At 51.7% G+C, this 13538-nt stretch overlaps 4 protein-coding genes across 4 annotated transcripts; 3 read left to right on the top strand and 1 right to left on the bottom strand.

The window, feature by feature from the left end:
• Window positions 1-2393: 2393 nt before the first annotated feature.
• Window positions 2394-3413, top strand: N7496_001764 (TBP family protein; the record flags this gene model as incomplete). Its single annotated transcript, XM_056694695.1, has 4 exons — window positions 2394-2647; window positions 2737-2824; window positions 2910-3324; window positions 3397-3413. 4 exons carry the CDS (start codon window positions 2394-2396, stop codon window positions 3411-3413), a joined length of 774 nt encoding a protein of 257 aa, XP_056561424.1.
• A 738-nt stretch (window positions 3414-4151) lies between these two features.
• N7496_001763 (NAD(P)/FAD-dependent oxidoreductase) lies at window positions 4152-5770 on the bottom strand (the record flags this gene model as incomplete). The annotated part of the gene is made up of 3 exons (XM_056694694.1): window positions 4152-4452; window positions 4574-5555; window positions 5722-5770. 3 exons carry the CDS (start codon window positions 5768-5770, stop codon window positions 4152-4154), a joined length of 1332 nt encoding a protein of 443 aa, XP_056561423.1.
• A 464-nt stretch (window positions 5771-6234) lies between these two features.
• Window positions 6235-7382, top strand: N7496_001762 (class I SAM-dependent methyltransferase; the record flags this gene model as incomplete). The annotated part of the gene is made up of 2 exons (XM_056694693.1): window positions 6235-6338; window positions 6404-7382. The coding sequence occupies 2 exons, from the start codon at window positions 6235-6237 to the stop codon at window positions 7380-7382; spliced, it is 1083 nt and encodes a 360-aa protein (XP_056561422.1).
• Window positions 7383-11807: 4425 nt separating this feature from the next.
• N7496_001761 (uncharacterized protein) lies at window positions 11808-13344 on the top strand (the record flags this gene model as incomplete). Its single annotated transcript, XM_056694692.1, has 2 exons — window positions 11808-12202; window positions 12276-13344. The coding sequence occupies 2 exons, from the start codon at window positions 11808-11810 to the stop codon at window positions 13342-13344; spliced, it is 1464 nt and encodes a 487-aa protein (XP_056561421.1).
• Window positions 13345-13538: the final 194 nt, after the last annotated feature.

Below are 13538 nucleotides of genomic sequence, written 5' to 3'. Positions count from 1 at the left end.
TGTATTGCATAACAGCCCCAATCACGTGTATCACATGCAAAAAAAAAAATGAATTTACAGTTTGACAGTCTCTTGACATCATCGACCCTGAGCTGATCGAGAGGAACTAGCTAAGGATCAAGCTCTCGATAGCTCAGTACGAGGTGTATGTACTCCGTACTCCTTGTACAAGTACGGAGTACGTGTAGAGTAGCCCCGTACTTTTGTCTACCTCCAGAGTGATCTACATCAGCTCGACTCTTCCCCATGCTAAGCAATCAAATCTGTATGCCTGGACTGTCATCACACCGCTCTTACTTTAAGAATCGTCGAATTTAATTACTGTAATTATAGTACGGTTTATCGCGGCTATGCAGTCAGCACTGGGTGTACAAAATGGAGTCCAGTATTGACAGATTCAGCATGAATACCGGGGATTTGCAGGAATGTGACAACGGCAGTGCCGGGTATGGTATTCAGCATACCGAACTCGTGGAAAATGCTGGTCAAAAAAGATACAGTAGTACTCCGTACATTACACAGTATGAATGTACGGAGATGTACTCCGCTGCGACCGACCGCCCCTTACCCTATGAGGAGAACGCGAGGTCGAAAAAAGTGACAGCCTGGAGAAAAGCAGCGATCATCAACCCGCATGCCATGAGATTCATCTCAGGCTTGGCGGGCGGGTGGATCGGATCCGCGAATTCGACCAGTCGACTTGGTCGACGCGGTCGAACCCAAAATCAAAATCTGCTCTCCCCTAAACGGCCACTTGTCCTCATGGACTGGAATTCCAACACGACCGGAGACCAACGGTACGACTCATGGGCAACAGCAGGAGAGAGGATTTGTTAGGGTGGTGACACCCCCCTCCCCCCCTCTAGCCCATGTTGGCGTTGAGTCATTCGCAGGCTAGCATGGATCGCGAGGGACGAAAAAACCAGGATGTCCGGGTTTGTTGGCGCTTCGCAAACGCCCTCTCCCAGTAGTGGGGAGAGGGAAGAGAGACGCCCGCCCCGAACAATTTTTGTTCAGTTGCCATCGCTTAAAGCAGCGACAGGATAGCGCGTCGTCCAGGGAGCAGCCACGAAGCGGCGAGGGAGGTGATTGGGCTGCAGCAAGCAGGATGGGACGGATCCGACTATCAGCTGCAGGAGGCCCGCGGACTGGACGCCCAATGGCGACACCCATGGCGCTGACGGAGGATAAAAGAGAGTCAACGGGGGGGAAAGAGGATGAAAGCAAGGGCGGCGTGGCCATTCAGGGGGCCAGGACGAGGCAAAGTGGGCCCGTATCGACAAATCATTCGCCTTAATAGCAGCGATTGGATCTGATTGGCTTGACGGGACAGTCTCAGAGCCGCTAGTGGCCCCTGGTGGAGTTGGATGGGAGTTAGTGGCTGTAGAGTGGATGATGAGTGGACGAGAAGAGAGAACAGTGGAAATGGGTGGAACAGGGTGAAGGGCTCGCTGCTTTTGCCGCCACCCAAAGCGGGCCCAGCCTCCCCTGACGCGGGCAGTGAGTCAGCACTATATAAAGGCCCAACCTCCCTCGCCCGCGCCCTCCCTGGAATTTTGGGATTTCTGTCTCGGTCTTGGCATCCGCTCCAAACTATACGCTTCCCTTCCCCCCTCCCTCCTTCCGACTAATATTCCTTTCGAGTTCGCTCAAGGATTCATCTCTCGGGAAGCTCCTCAGCTTTTTTCTTTTTAATCTTTTTCTGTTTCTCCGGAACGGAAAATCTAAAAAGAACTAAAACAGAGGTTGCAATCAAAAGCAGTACCACCAAGGTTCTCTCCCAGTTTCATACTTGGGCTTACCTAATCCGGAAGCTTGTCTCCTGCTCATCCTCAGGGTCTCGCTCCACCACTCTCATTCAGATCACTGCACAAGATAGACACTTCCAAATCCCATTCACAAAAAAAAGCAGAGGATCGAAAAAAAAAGAAAACAAAAAGAAACGTTCGCAAAAACAAAAAAAAGTGGTCTCTTCTTCATCTTCTGTCATAACCCCAACTCGTCGATCCTGACCCCAGAAAACACTTGAGTGTGCTTTTCTTGATTCGTGTCTTATCATCGAGCATTCTTCCTGGTCGATCTTGAGTTTTTTGAGATTCGCATTACCGCCGCCTCATCTCGATCGCACCGCATTTCTGCTTGTAGGGGATACATTCACTTGTCCATCTCCCGCCCAGTCTTGGTAAGTTCCCGTTACCCTCACGTGATGGATATATTGCCCTCCATCACCGCCTTCTTGACTCGGGCCTCGACCCCAACTTTTCTTATCCTCCACCTTCTCATCTCGCCACCATCGCTAACCTTCCTCCTCTCTTCCCCTCTCGCAGCCGTGAACTCTTCCTTTCACCCACCTGATTCATCGTTGATCCCTACGATCCCCGAGAATCGCCATCATGGATTCGCTTACGACCCACCCGTCGAACGCGCAACAGGCCCGTGCCTTCACCTCGCCTTCCTCGCTCTCCTTCCCAGGCGGTGCCGGTGACCTCACCCCGCCCTCATCGGAGAAAGAGGCCCAGGCTCTCAACGGTCAACAGCCAGCTGGAGGAAATGCCGCTGACGGCAACGGGGTGACGCCCGCTACTCCGGCTGCGACTCCTGGCGCTGCCACCCAAAACAACCCCAGCGGCATCGTGCCCACTTTGCAGTGAGTACTACCCATGTTTCCAAGCCCTGTGTCTCTTTGTGTCCCCACCCCAAAGAAACCTTCGGCTGAGACTTTCTCCACCTGAAAAGGAACATTGTGGCTACGGTCAACCTGGACTGCCGTCTTGACTTGAAGACTATCGCGCTGCACGCGCGTAACGCCGAGTACAATCCTAAGGTATATTCCACACCTTCCCTGAGCTTGTTCCATGCATTCAGGGTACAGTGTGGCTGAACTGGTCTCTCTTTTTTTTTGCAAATAGCGTTTCGCCGCCGTCATCATGCGTATCCGTGAGCCCAAGACTACCGCTCTGATCTTCGCCTCTGGCAAGATGGTCGTCACTGGTGCCAAGTCGGAGGATGACTCCAAGCTGGCATCCCGCAAGTATGCTCGAATCATCCAGAAGCTTGGTTTCAACGCCAAGTTCACGGACTTCAAGATTCAGAACATTGTCGGCTCCTGCGATATCAAGTTCCCCATCCGTCTGGAGGGTTTGGCCTCTCGTCACCACCATTTCAGCTCCTACGAGCCTGAACTCTTCCCCGGTCTCATCTACCGTATGATGAAGCCCAAGATTGTGCTCTTGATCTTCGTCAGTGGCAAGATTGTCTTGACTGGCGCCAAAGTGCGTGAGGAGATTTACTCGGCTTTCGAGCTGATCTATCCTGTGCTCTCTGGTAGGTTCCATGCATTCTGTGCTTCCGGCAAGTGCCGTCTTAAATGTAGCTGATCACTAACAACAACTCTAGATTTCCGCAAGGTTTAAAAGACTCTGCACGTTACCAGGAAGATCTTCCTTTCATCCATCTATGTATTAACACTCTCCCCTTTTTTGCTTTTCATTGTTTTCACCCTCTCAAGCGACGGTCCAACCTTGCATATCGGCAAACAGCACAGAGCACTGTCTGTTACTGGCACTAGGTTACCTCGCATTTGCTTCTTTTCATCTCGGAGTTGTGGCTCCCTCACGATTTCTCATGCAAGCATTCTTCGGCGTTTTAGCGATTCGGGATGATCCCTGGTTTTGTTTCATCATTTCGACTGCCTTTACAATTAGATTGCTGCACACCGCAGTGGAGGCGGTTCTGTGCGCTGGTCGAATGGCTGCCTCTTAATCCTGTTTTCTTTTCTCTGCGCTGGACATACCTGCGATAGGGCGACCTATCGTAGGCCCAAAAAAATGGTGAGAGGCTCCCTAGATATCATCGTTGCTCTATGCTGGTAGATGATGGGAGATTGAGCGCGGCTTTGGTTCTTGTTCTGCCGCAGTGCTTCCGTTATCAAAAATGGAAATTGTTGGGGAAAAAAATACTTTCATTCCCTTGTAGCATAAATAACCCAGTGGCCACCATCTGTAGTCCTTTGTAGTCTGGTCTTTGTTAATGTAAACAGGACGTGCGTCTCTGTTGACTGCAATATGCTGTATGTTCAATGCTCTATACAATCCATATACTCCGTGCTATGTACTCTTCACAATCACATGTACAATCCCCCCAACAACCATCTACAAAACACCCTTTCTAGCAGCCTTTTTCGTCCTGGCCAGCTCGTCCTTCAAAATTGAGTTTCTGGCTCCAGACCGGCTGCCATCACCATCAAAAATATCATCGGTAGCCGCACCAGGCGCCACCACTTCATTCCAAGTCCACAAGTTCCGGAACTCGGGTTCCAGTGTGCCTTCCAACGCATCAACCACCTTGTCACCAATGACAGGGAAGAACTTGTAGGCGTGTCCACTGCCACCCGTAGCAAGGAAAAGGCCCTCGTATTCAGGGTGATAAGAGACGATAAAGTCGCCATTGGGGCTGGATGGGATGTTAGTTGTGGCACTTGAGGGAGAGCCAGCCTTCGTTTAGTGGTAAGGCCAGAACGAGAGTTGAATCATTTCATGTCAAAAGAAACAGTAGGACGACAAGGATTACTTACGTGTCGGTGTACCAGCAGATACGAGTATCGACAAATGGCCGATTAACGAACCGCGGAAGCAGCTGTCTCAGTGCCTCACGGAATGCCTCCTCTCCCTCCAGGGGAACGGGAACACCCGTCTCGGGCAGACTGACCTGCATGGTCTGACCCGATGAATTCGCACCAGGAACGGGCACGGTAGTCGGATTGCGATAACCATACGCATGGCGCGCAATCTTGAGCAGGTTATCCCGCGGTGGGATAATGAAGATACCCGTCGCAAAGTTCAAGATAGTCGGCAGATTTTCCAACTCCTTCTGCTCAGCATCTGAGATCTTGATATACGCAATAGCCTGGCCCGTGGCCACGGCCTTGCCTCGCAAATCCACCAACTTGCCCGTCCACGCTCCAGTCGCAAGAATCACCAAGTCCGCCTCCACCGTCTCCCCGCCCACCAGCACCACGCCCTTGGCCTTGGGCTTCGGAGTCGACTGGTCGAATAGGACTCTCTCCACCTCGGCAGTCTTGAACTCAACCTTGCCATCGGCATCGAGCAATCCCTTCGCAAATCGCACTCCAGCTGCCGCATCACTCCACCCAGATCCCCAATTCACATAACCACCCGCAACATCCAATTCCTCACCATACGGCGGTACAACACTCAAGACATCCTTCTGAGTTGGCAAAAAGACCACCTTGTCGCCCTCGATCGCCCGCACGTTGGCGTAGCTCTTACGCGCATACTCCTTTGCACTCGCGCTGTCGCTGGGGTACACGAGCAACAAACCGGTCTGTGTGTAGCGGCCCTCGGCGCCCCAAGCAGTCGAGCGCCAGCGCTGGATGGCATCGTTTGCGAGCCGGCTGTATGCGGCATTGGCATAGTCAGCGCGGACAATGCGCGATGTGTCCACGGACGAGCCGTGTGGGTTGGGGATGGGCCCTGATTCTACCAGGGTGATTTGCGAATTGGGGTGGCGCTCGCGGAGGGACAAGGCCGTTGATACTGTCAAGATCAATTAGTTGGTATTCTTAGTTTTCCCTGGCAGGCTGGGTTCTGTGTTAAATTCTGTGTCGGGTGTTGGGCAGTGCTGGTGGCACCATAGGGTCGGTCGTGTGCCGATATGGCATTGGCCAGTGTAGAGAGCGAGGTTGATGAGGGCTTGACTTACGGCCAAAAACACCTCCTCCGACGATTAGAATCTTAGGCGGCAGGGCCATTGTGAGAAGGGATGTGTTGGAGAAATTCACTCTGTACAGGGTTCGTGCGGGGGAGAAAGAGAGGTGTGCATCTCGGGGAAAGTGGAAATTGATAGCCCGATAACGGAGTTGCCCCGGTTTTTCCAGGTCGGCTTCCGCTGCCGAGTTCTCCATTCGACATCCCGACGCTGTTGCAGGGCGTGTCAACCGGGGAGTCTTGCTATTCACGCAGTAGCGGGTCATATATTGGGATCAGAAAACATATTGGGGATCTCCCGGTCCCGTCCGCATATCCTTGGACCTGCGTATCTTTTCGTGAAGCCCTGAAATTTTCAATCGCGCGTTTTTACCACGTTCCTCGACGGCGGTTCTACTATCTAAAAAGAACTACCAGACAATATTGTGTTGTCGATATCGGTTCCTTTCCATTCAGATATTTCATCAGGGAATAGGGCCCCGGTGGCTCCTCACCAACAACAGGCACAATGAGCGCGCCTCGGATAGGCCGTGCCTCTCTACAGGCCAAATGGCATACCACCACCTTCTCCAGAGGCATTAAAAGCAAAGCCCGTCGACAACCACAATCAACGTATGTTCCAAACACCATATATTTCAATTCCCATCTCTACGGCTATCCGCTAACTACTATCCCAGTGCCAAAACCAATCCTCCACAGAGGCAGACACCCCCTAAATCCGAACTTCAGCGTTTCCAAGAACGCATCCGCGCGGAAAAGGAAGCCACGCAAAAAAAGACCTACCATGGAATCTCACCACGCGTGCTCACCTTCCTGGGTATCACAGCCTTGACCATCAGCACGTATACGGGCTACCTGTACGCGTCATATACGCGTGAAGTCAGCAAAGCGCAATCCCTCGAGGTTCCCACCGACGTCTCGGATCGGTACAACTCGACCGCGCCGACCTTCGACGCTGAGGTTGAGTTGTCTGAGAAAGCCATGCGCATGGGTACCAAGCGTGCTGAGCTTGTTCGTATGGCGCGCGGTGACGTACTGGAGGTGAGCTGCGGTACGGGCCGGAATCTGGAGTACTACGAGCTGGGCGAGCGGCGTGGAGTAGACGCGGAGGGGAAGAGTGCTATTCAGGGATGTCGAACTCTGACTCTGGTGGATTTGAGTCCGCAGATGGTGGCTATCACGGAGGAGAAGTTTCGACGATTGAGGCCGGAGTTTGCGCGAGTGCTATTCCGTGCACAGGATGCGGCGAAGGTGGTCGTTGAGAAGCCGGTGGCTACGATTAAGACATCCAAGGATGTTGGCGATGGGCATGGACCTCGGGAAGATCGGTACTACGATACTATCGTGCAGACTATGGGGTTATGCTCGATGCCGGACCCCGTGGCGACGTTGAAGCATTTGGGCTCGATTACGGAGCCTAGCCGGGGTCGTATCCTGCTTCTAGAGCATGGAAGGTCGTATTATGGGTGGCTGAATCGGATTTTGGATAATCTGGCGCCGGCACATGCGGATCGCCATGGGTGTTGGTGGAATCGGGATATTGGGGCTATTGTAAAGGAGAGTGGGTTGGAGATCGTGGAGGAGAAACGGTGGCATTTTGGAACGACTTGGAAGTATGTTCTACGGCCGAAGCAGGATCAAGGTAGGGCGGAATGATTTTGCGATAGGGCCCGCCCATCTATGATGGAGTGATGTTTGGACTTTTTTTTGGTGGTGTTGTGTACGATGTGTGGTTGTATATATTTGAGGATCTGTAAGACTACCTAGTCCCTGACATGTTTGAAACTGGAACACAATTTTCCAACTGTTTCCGTCTATTTGCATCAAGTATCTTATTGAGAATACTTGATTTGATAAAAGGTGGCCTAGTTTTAATGTACATGTAGATAGATCTGTGTTATTGGCCCGGTTGGCTACTTTATCCAATATTGAAGTTCGTTTCACCATCCATGCAACACGTCGCAGACTGACGAGGGCAGACCAACGCGCCCACTGAAACCCCTTACCGGATCGGAATGCGCTAACCCGATAAGCGCCTCCAAGTCTGTTTCAAAATGCATGGAACACTAAGCAGTGTAGCAACATCAAAACCCCCAATCTAGAAAAGAGGCCCGCTCCCATAGCGTTTGCCAGTACAGTATCATACAATGCGGAAGACTGTAAGTGGAATTAAGTCTAATACACATAATACCAGACTCGGTTATCCGAGCCGACCGACCAAGTTTACCCAACTATGTGCTAACATGCGCGAACAAGGGTATCAAACATCAAACCAATACAAGATCCCACTCGGCTAAATCCAACAAAGAAATTACACACCCATCAGCCTTGCTTATGTCAAGATGGAGGGTGACCCGCGATATCTATTCGGCCCAACCTACGGAGTAATCACGATGCAAACGACGGTGTCGAGCGGAGAACGCGGCCTTCCAATCTAGATCGATAGCGATATGCAGGTCGCAGATCGCTGCAGGGGTTTGAATTCAGGATTTGGATGTCTTGGATCTGGCTTTTTTGGACCTGTTAATCTAACCCCTCTCGTTTTTGTGGGGAGTTTGAGAGAGGGCGCGGGGTTGGGTTGAGACAGGTATGCAAGGATTGGGGTTGGTTGATGACTTGGAGGATGGATGGATCGTGTCTGATGAGGGGGAAGGGGGGGGGGGGGGCGATGTCTTGCACAGTAGAATAACGAACTTTATAGTTGTATGATGACATGGAAGCTGCCATGTGATATCTTTATTGGATGTGTTGTTGATGGGGAAACATCTTATATCCACATAGGATAACGCCTCGGTCCGGACTAGGCAGTAGACGCTAAATGAATACTGATTTGTTGGAAGCAACTGCACCTGTTCCACGACCTCGAAGCCGGGCACATAGACTTCCTAGAAACTCAATGTTGGAGAAAGCTAACTAATTGAGTAGGTGCCCCAGAGGCTGGGAGGAGTCTGAGCGCATCGCACAGACAGACTGGGCAGCCTAACTGGCTAGAGCAGACAACCTCACATATCTGTGGAGATGCGGAGAATTAGTGCCGGATGCATGATGTATGTCTAAGAGGGACTGGAGTTGATGTGATTTACCTGCTGCTCTCAAGTTTACACAAGACTTAATACTATTGTGTACTCCGTACTGCCTACAGAAACAATGCCCTGATCCACTAGTTAGATAGACTCACAGATCAGATAAAGTCCGCTTCCATGCGGCCGACGCATTCAAACAATGGGCGGATGGCAACCAGGTCTTCCCATGGTTGAGGAGGGTTTGACCCGAGCATGGCTGGAAAGTAACCATCCCGACAGTGGACGATGTCATGCAAACGGCACCGGCCGATCAATGAGGGGTATCAGTGACCCGGGTAACGGGCCAGCAAGGGTAGATTATTAGATTACTGGGGGGAGATCAATATCACATAGTTATTGGGGTAGTTTTCCCCATGAGGGCAGGGATTGGCCTCATGGAATGATCTCCGGTGCCTGCCTACAGTGGGCAGACGTGCAGATTGTACAGTAAAATGCTGCTTGCCGCACCCTTGCTGAGATGCTCAGGGGCCTGAAATTTAAAATTTACCATGTCTTCCACGAGACAAGGCGGACTTGAATAGGCTAGGCGAAAGAGTGTAGAGTATGGAGTAGTAGTGACTATCTAGCGAGTGCTGCTCATCTAGTATAACCTCAAGCCTCTGCTGTATCGTATACGCCACCGGCCAATCGAGGGGTAGCATCAGATCCGTATCGGCAACGAAATAATGCAGAGTTCAGAGCAAAAGGAAAGAAAATGGGGATCCATTGGAGGCGCTTGCCATCATATCGACGTCGCTGGATGGGCTATCCAGGCTAGAGCAACGGGGACTTCCCCTCATCTGAGATGTCATCACTACTTTTCTTGGTGTGATCGGGTACCAGCTTTACTTTTGCGAGGGCGCTGGTCGCAGAGCGATCAACAGAAAATGCGACCACGAGCGCCAGAAGCGTTCAAAGCTGCGAACGTGTCGTCCGACTCCCCAAATTGAAACCTCAAACAGAACCAAAGACTCAAGAACCATCAATCGAAGATGCAGCCGGACTGTCGATGTACCAACAGCTGTAAGTGTAGGTTCAGGTGCATCATCGGAGGTGGCGAGCCTGCTTTCCCCCCGACGGCGCTACTGCGGGTATCCCTTGGGATTTTTAGAAACAAGCCGTACGGTATTGTCAGAGCGGCCACTAGTGTATATTTATGTGTATTATTGACCGGAATTATGTCCAAACGGTACGGAGATCCCGTACCAAATTGTTCATCTGGACTGTTCCTCGATTCTTCGGGGATCCACCTATGGAGTCAACGGCGACGCTAGGGATCTTTTTTGGGAATCGGTGTTTTCGCTCGGAGACCTCGGGTGCTCTCCTGTTCGGCAGAGAGGAAGGCGATGTTGATGATAATGAAGAGTTGCGAGGATGTATAGTGGTTTACAGGCCATCGAGTACTTCCGGTACGTGGCTACGACAGAGAATCTAGTGGGTTCCTTTATACATCACATATCGACGGAGGATCCGATTCGCTGGTATCTTTGTGGCTAGGTACATAGCTAAGCATAAACATACTGTCGGGTTCTCCGTCCAGGAGATCCAAGAGCAGCGGTCAACCTTGATCAAAGCGACTGGTCACCTAGCAACCAGTCTATACTCCTTTAGAGTACGGAGTACAACTTTCTTGAATATTGACAGATCGCATCCCACCATCATGGTCTGTTCGGTGTGTCTCTGAACACTATGGATGTGCATACGACCCTATCCACTAGTGGCCAAAACAAGACATCATGATGGACTTTGGCCACGGGATGCGTTCCTTCAGCTTGATGGAACCAAACAACTGCCAAATAGCCGGATGCTCCCTAATCCAATCAGGCGATCGAGAGAGCATCTTATTATTCACAAGCCAGCACCATGATTAGCCAACATGGATGTGTAGACGGGGCGACGCAACAAATAACGTGAAAAATGGAGTCGCGGAGACCGTAGGGCCATTTCGGGTTATGGGACACATGGTGTGGCCCACCTACTTTTTTTTTTTGCCTCCTTCCCTACCATCGGTATGCACTACGGCCGAGGATGGAATGGAGTGGTGGAGCTAGGCCATGAGTGGGCTAAAGGTATGGAGTCGAAAGCTCCTCTTTGTTTGGACAGTTTGAAAAGGGTGAGACTAGGAAATATGAATGACGGAAAATATGAACACTCCCAGCTCCACTGACCGCCTGGAATTTTGGATTCAAAAAAATTCTCGTTTCTGTTTCGATCTTGTTGTTTGACTCGATGCATGTCGCATCCCTGTACTGTCTGGTTTGCCGCTGGAATATGCAAACGAGTAAATGTCTGGGCGGGTGTAGAAGAAAATGTAAATTTGTAGATATTTGACGCCGAGGTTCAGTCTGTTTAATAATAGAGGCAACATGTCTTGAGCAGCTCTATACGTCAGCTACAGTATGGAAGTATTGCCGGAAAGTCGCGAGGAGAGCCATGGATGGAAGGATTTTTGGCCAGTCGACATTCCGTAAGAAGATCCATCAGAAAACTCGAAAATCCAAGTTGGCTGGCAGAAAAGAGACTTCCCCGGCCAATCAGAGTCCTTTTATTTCCCGTGCGGTCACGGACTAGTGGTAACGGCCAAACGGGAATGGTAATTAATGGTAATTAATTACCGTCACAAGGAAAAAAAAAGAGCAAAAAAAAGCGGAAGAAAAAAAAAAAGAGGAAAATCCGTTCCAACTAGAGATTCCTCAGGCCCCGTTGGACGAAGCAAAAGAGCTCGTCGCATCGTCGATGACCCTTTCTTCCCTCGATCTTTCCAGACCCCCCCCCCAATTCCCTTTACCACCCATAATCCTCCCCCTTCCCTTTTCTATCCCCCTCTCAATCTTGTGTATTGTTATTATCTATTCCAAACCTATTCTCTAGTTCTTTTCTGATTAGTTTTTGTTCTATTGTTTTATTCTTCCCCAAACCTTGACTCTCCTTTCCCTATTCTACCTCTTCCTTGACTCTCCTTCCCGCCTCTCCAACTGCCTCGCGCCGCTTCCACCACCACCCCCCAAATAATATCATCATGCCTTACAACACCCGTCGCAAGTCACTATCTCTCCCTTCACTCGGCATTCACCTCCCCAACTCGTCGCGCCGCTCTCCCTCCGTCTCAAAACCTACTGCGACCGACGATGTCCCGCCTACCAAGAAAGTGAAGAGGTCGCACACCTCATTATCACCCGAGCCTTCCACGGACCGCCGGGAATCTGTCGTGCGCGCCGGCCGGCACGGAGCGTTCGAGCACACGCCGCCACCTTCCCCGATGGATGTTGGCGTCGCTCCGAAAATCGATACTCAAGGCATTAACGATGATATTGTCGTTGCGGTGATCGAACAACTGGAGAAGACGGGAAATCGCCCTCACCTCGTGAAGGAGTTGGCTGCGGTTCTCGTGAATTTGAACTCGACTGTCGCAAAGTAGGTTTCCACCTTCTTTTCTCTCTGCTATTCACATACAGACATCAATACTGACTTCCTGCCTTTTCTACAGTTCCGCGAATCCCGCTGCGCTCCTCTCCTCGCGCCTTGCGGCCTATATGAAGCGTCCGTGGACGGCTCTTTCGCCATGCCCCATGGCTAAAGAGTTGATCCTCATCCACCCGCGCAAAGTGTATTATTATCTGACGACCTTCCCTCGTCAGCCCATTCCCGATCCATCCGATGATCTTATCTTGGGTGTCGACGGCAAACATATTACCCCCAGCGTTTCAAGTTTGGATCAAGACGACGAGGACATGATTGCGCGCCAGCGCAGTCCCAGTCCCGAAGTCGATTTGTCGTCGCCCGACTTTGAAGAGAACCAAGATGTTGATCTTAACAATCCCGCGGGCCGGGGAACTTCTTCCGATCAGTTCCCAGACCCGTCGAGCCATACTCGCCTAATGCACTCGCACCGTGCGGCTTCCCCGCCCCTGGAGGGCGACGAGAAGGAATTCACTCAGACTGCCAGTGCGGTGCGCGAGCGTGCCTCTGAGGAAAAGGCCAACCAGTCGGCCCGGAGCCTCTCCGTCCTGTCCGAGGGCCTCAGCTCGATAGACGAGGAGATGAGCATCTCCAATTCTCCCGTGAACGGTGGCTCGCTCTCTCCGGCTGATGACCGCATGTCTGAACAGGAGTTCAGTGATTACTTCTCTCACATGAACCCCGCCGACCAAATCGGCGCGGACTTGGATGAGGCCGCTGCCGCCGCATTGTTTGGCACATCGCCTTCGCCTTCGCTCACCTCCGTGGCATCGTCGGTCTCGTCTGGCACGAGCGCCGATGCCGGGTTGGATGCGGAGGAGCGGGCTGGCACGCTCCCTGCTGCTCCCCAGATCAGTCTCCCCGACGTTGCTCCTGTCTCAACTCTCAAGCGATCGCTCGATATGTTGAACAGCGGCCTCCCGGACGTGGACTTGAAGATGTCCGATTTGACCGAGTCGCATGAGAAGCTCAGCTTGGGTCCCCGGTCCTTTACCGGCATGGACGTCACCGAGCCCATCTTCGACTCCTGGAGAGAGCTGCAGAACCCGGAGACCGTGGAAGTTGATGAGCTGGATGAGATGTTTGGCGAAATCTAAACGTCACATATAGTATATCATCTTCTCTTCCCTGCATCTCCGGCCTGCTTGCGTTGCGTGCCTTTTATTCCTGCCATCATCGTATTCCCCCAACTCTTGTCTCTCTCTATCTCTCCACTCCCGGTCGGCCTGAGAGCCACCGTCGTCGTTATACCCCCCTCTTTACTTGGACCCTTGTATATGTCGGCTCTCAT

The sequence above is a fragment of the Penicillium cataractarum genome, assembly GCF_028827025.1.
Source record: "Penicillium cataractarum strain IBT 29864 chromosome Unknown utg000001l, whole genome shotgun sequence".
NCBI classification, from domain to species: Eukaryota; Fungi; Ascomycota; class Eurotiomycetes; order Eurotiales; family Aspergillaceae; genus Penicillium; species Penicillium cataractarum.
Note: the sequence above shows the minus strand (reverse complement) of the source record. Positions and strands in the feature narration are given on the sequence as shown.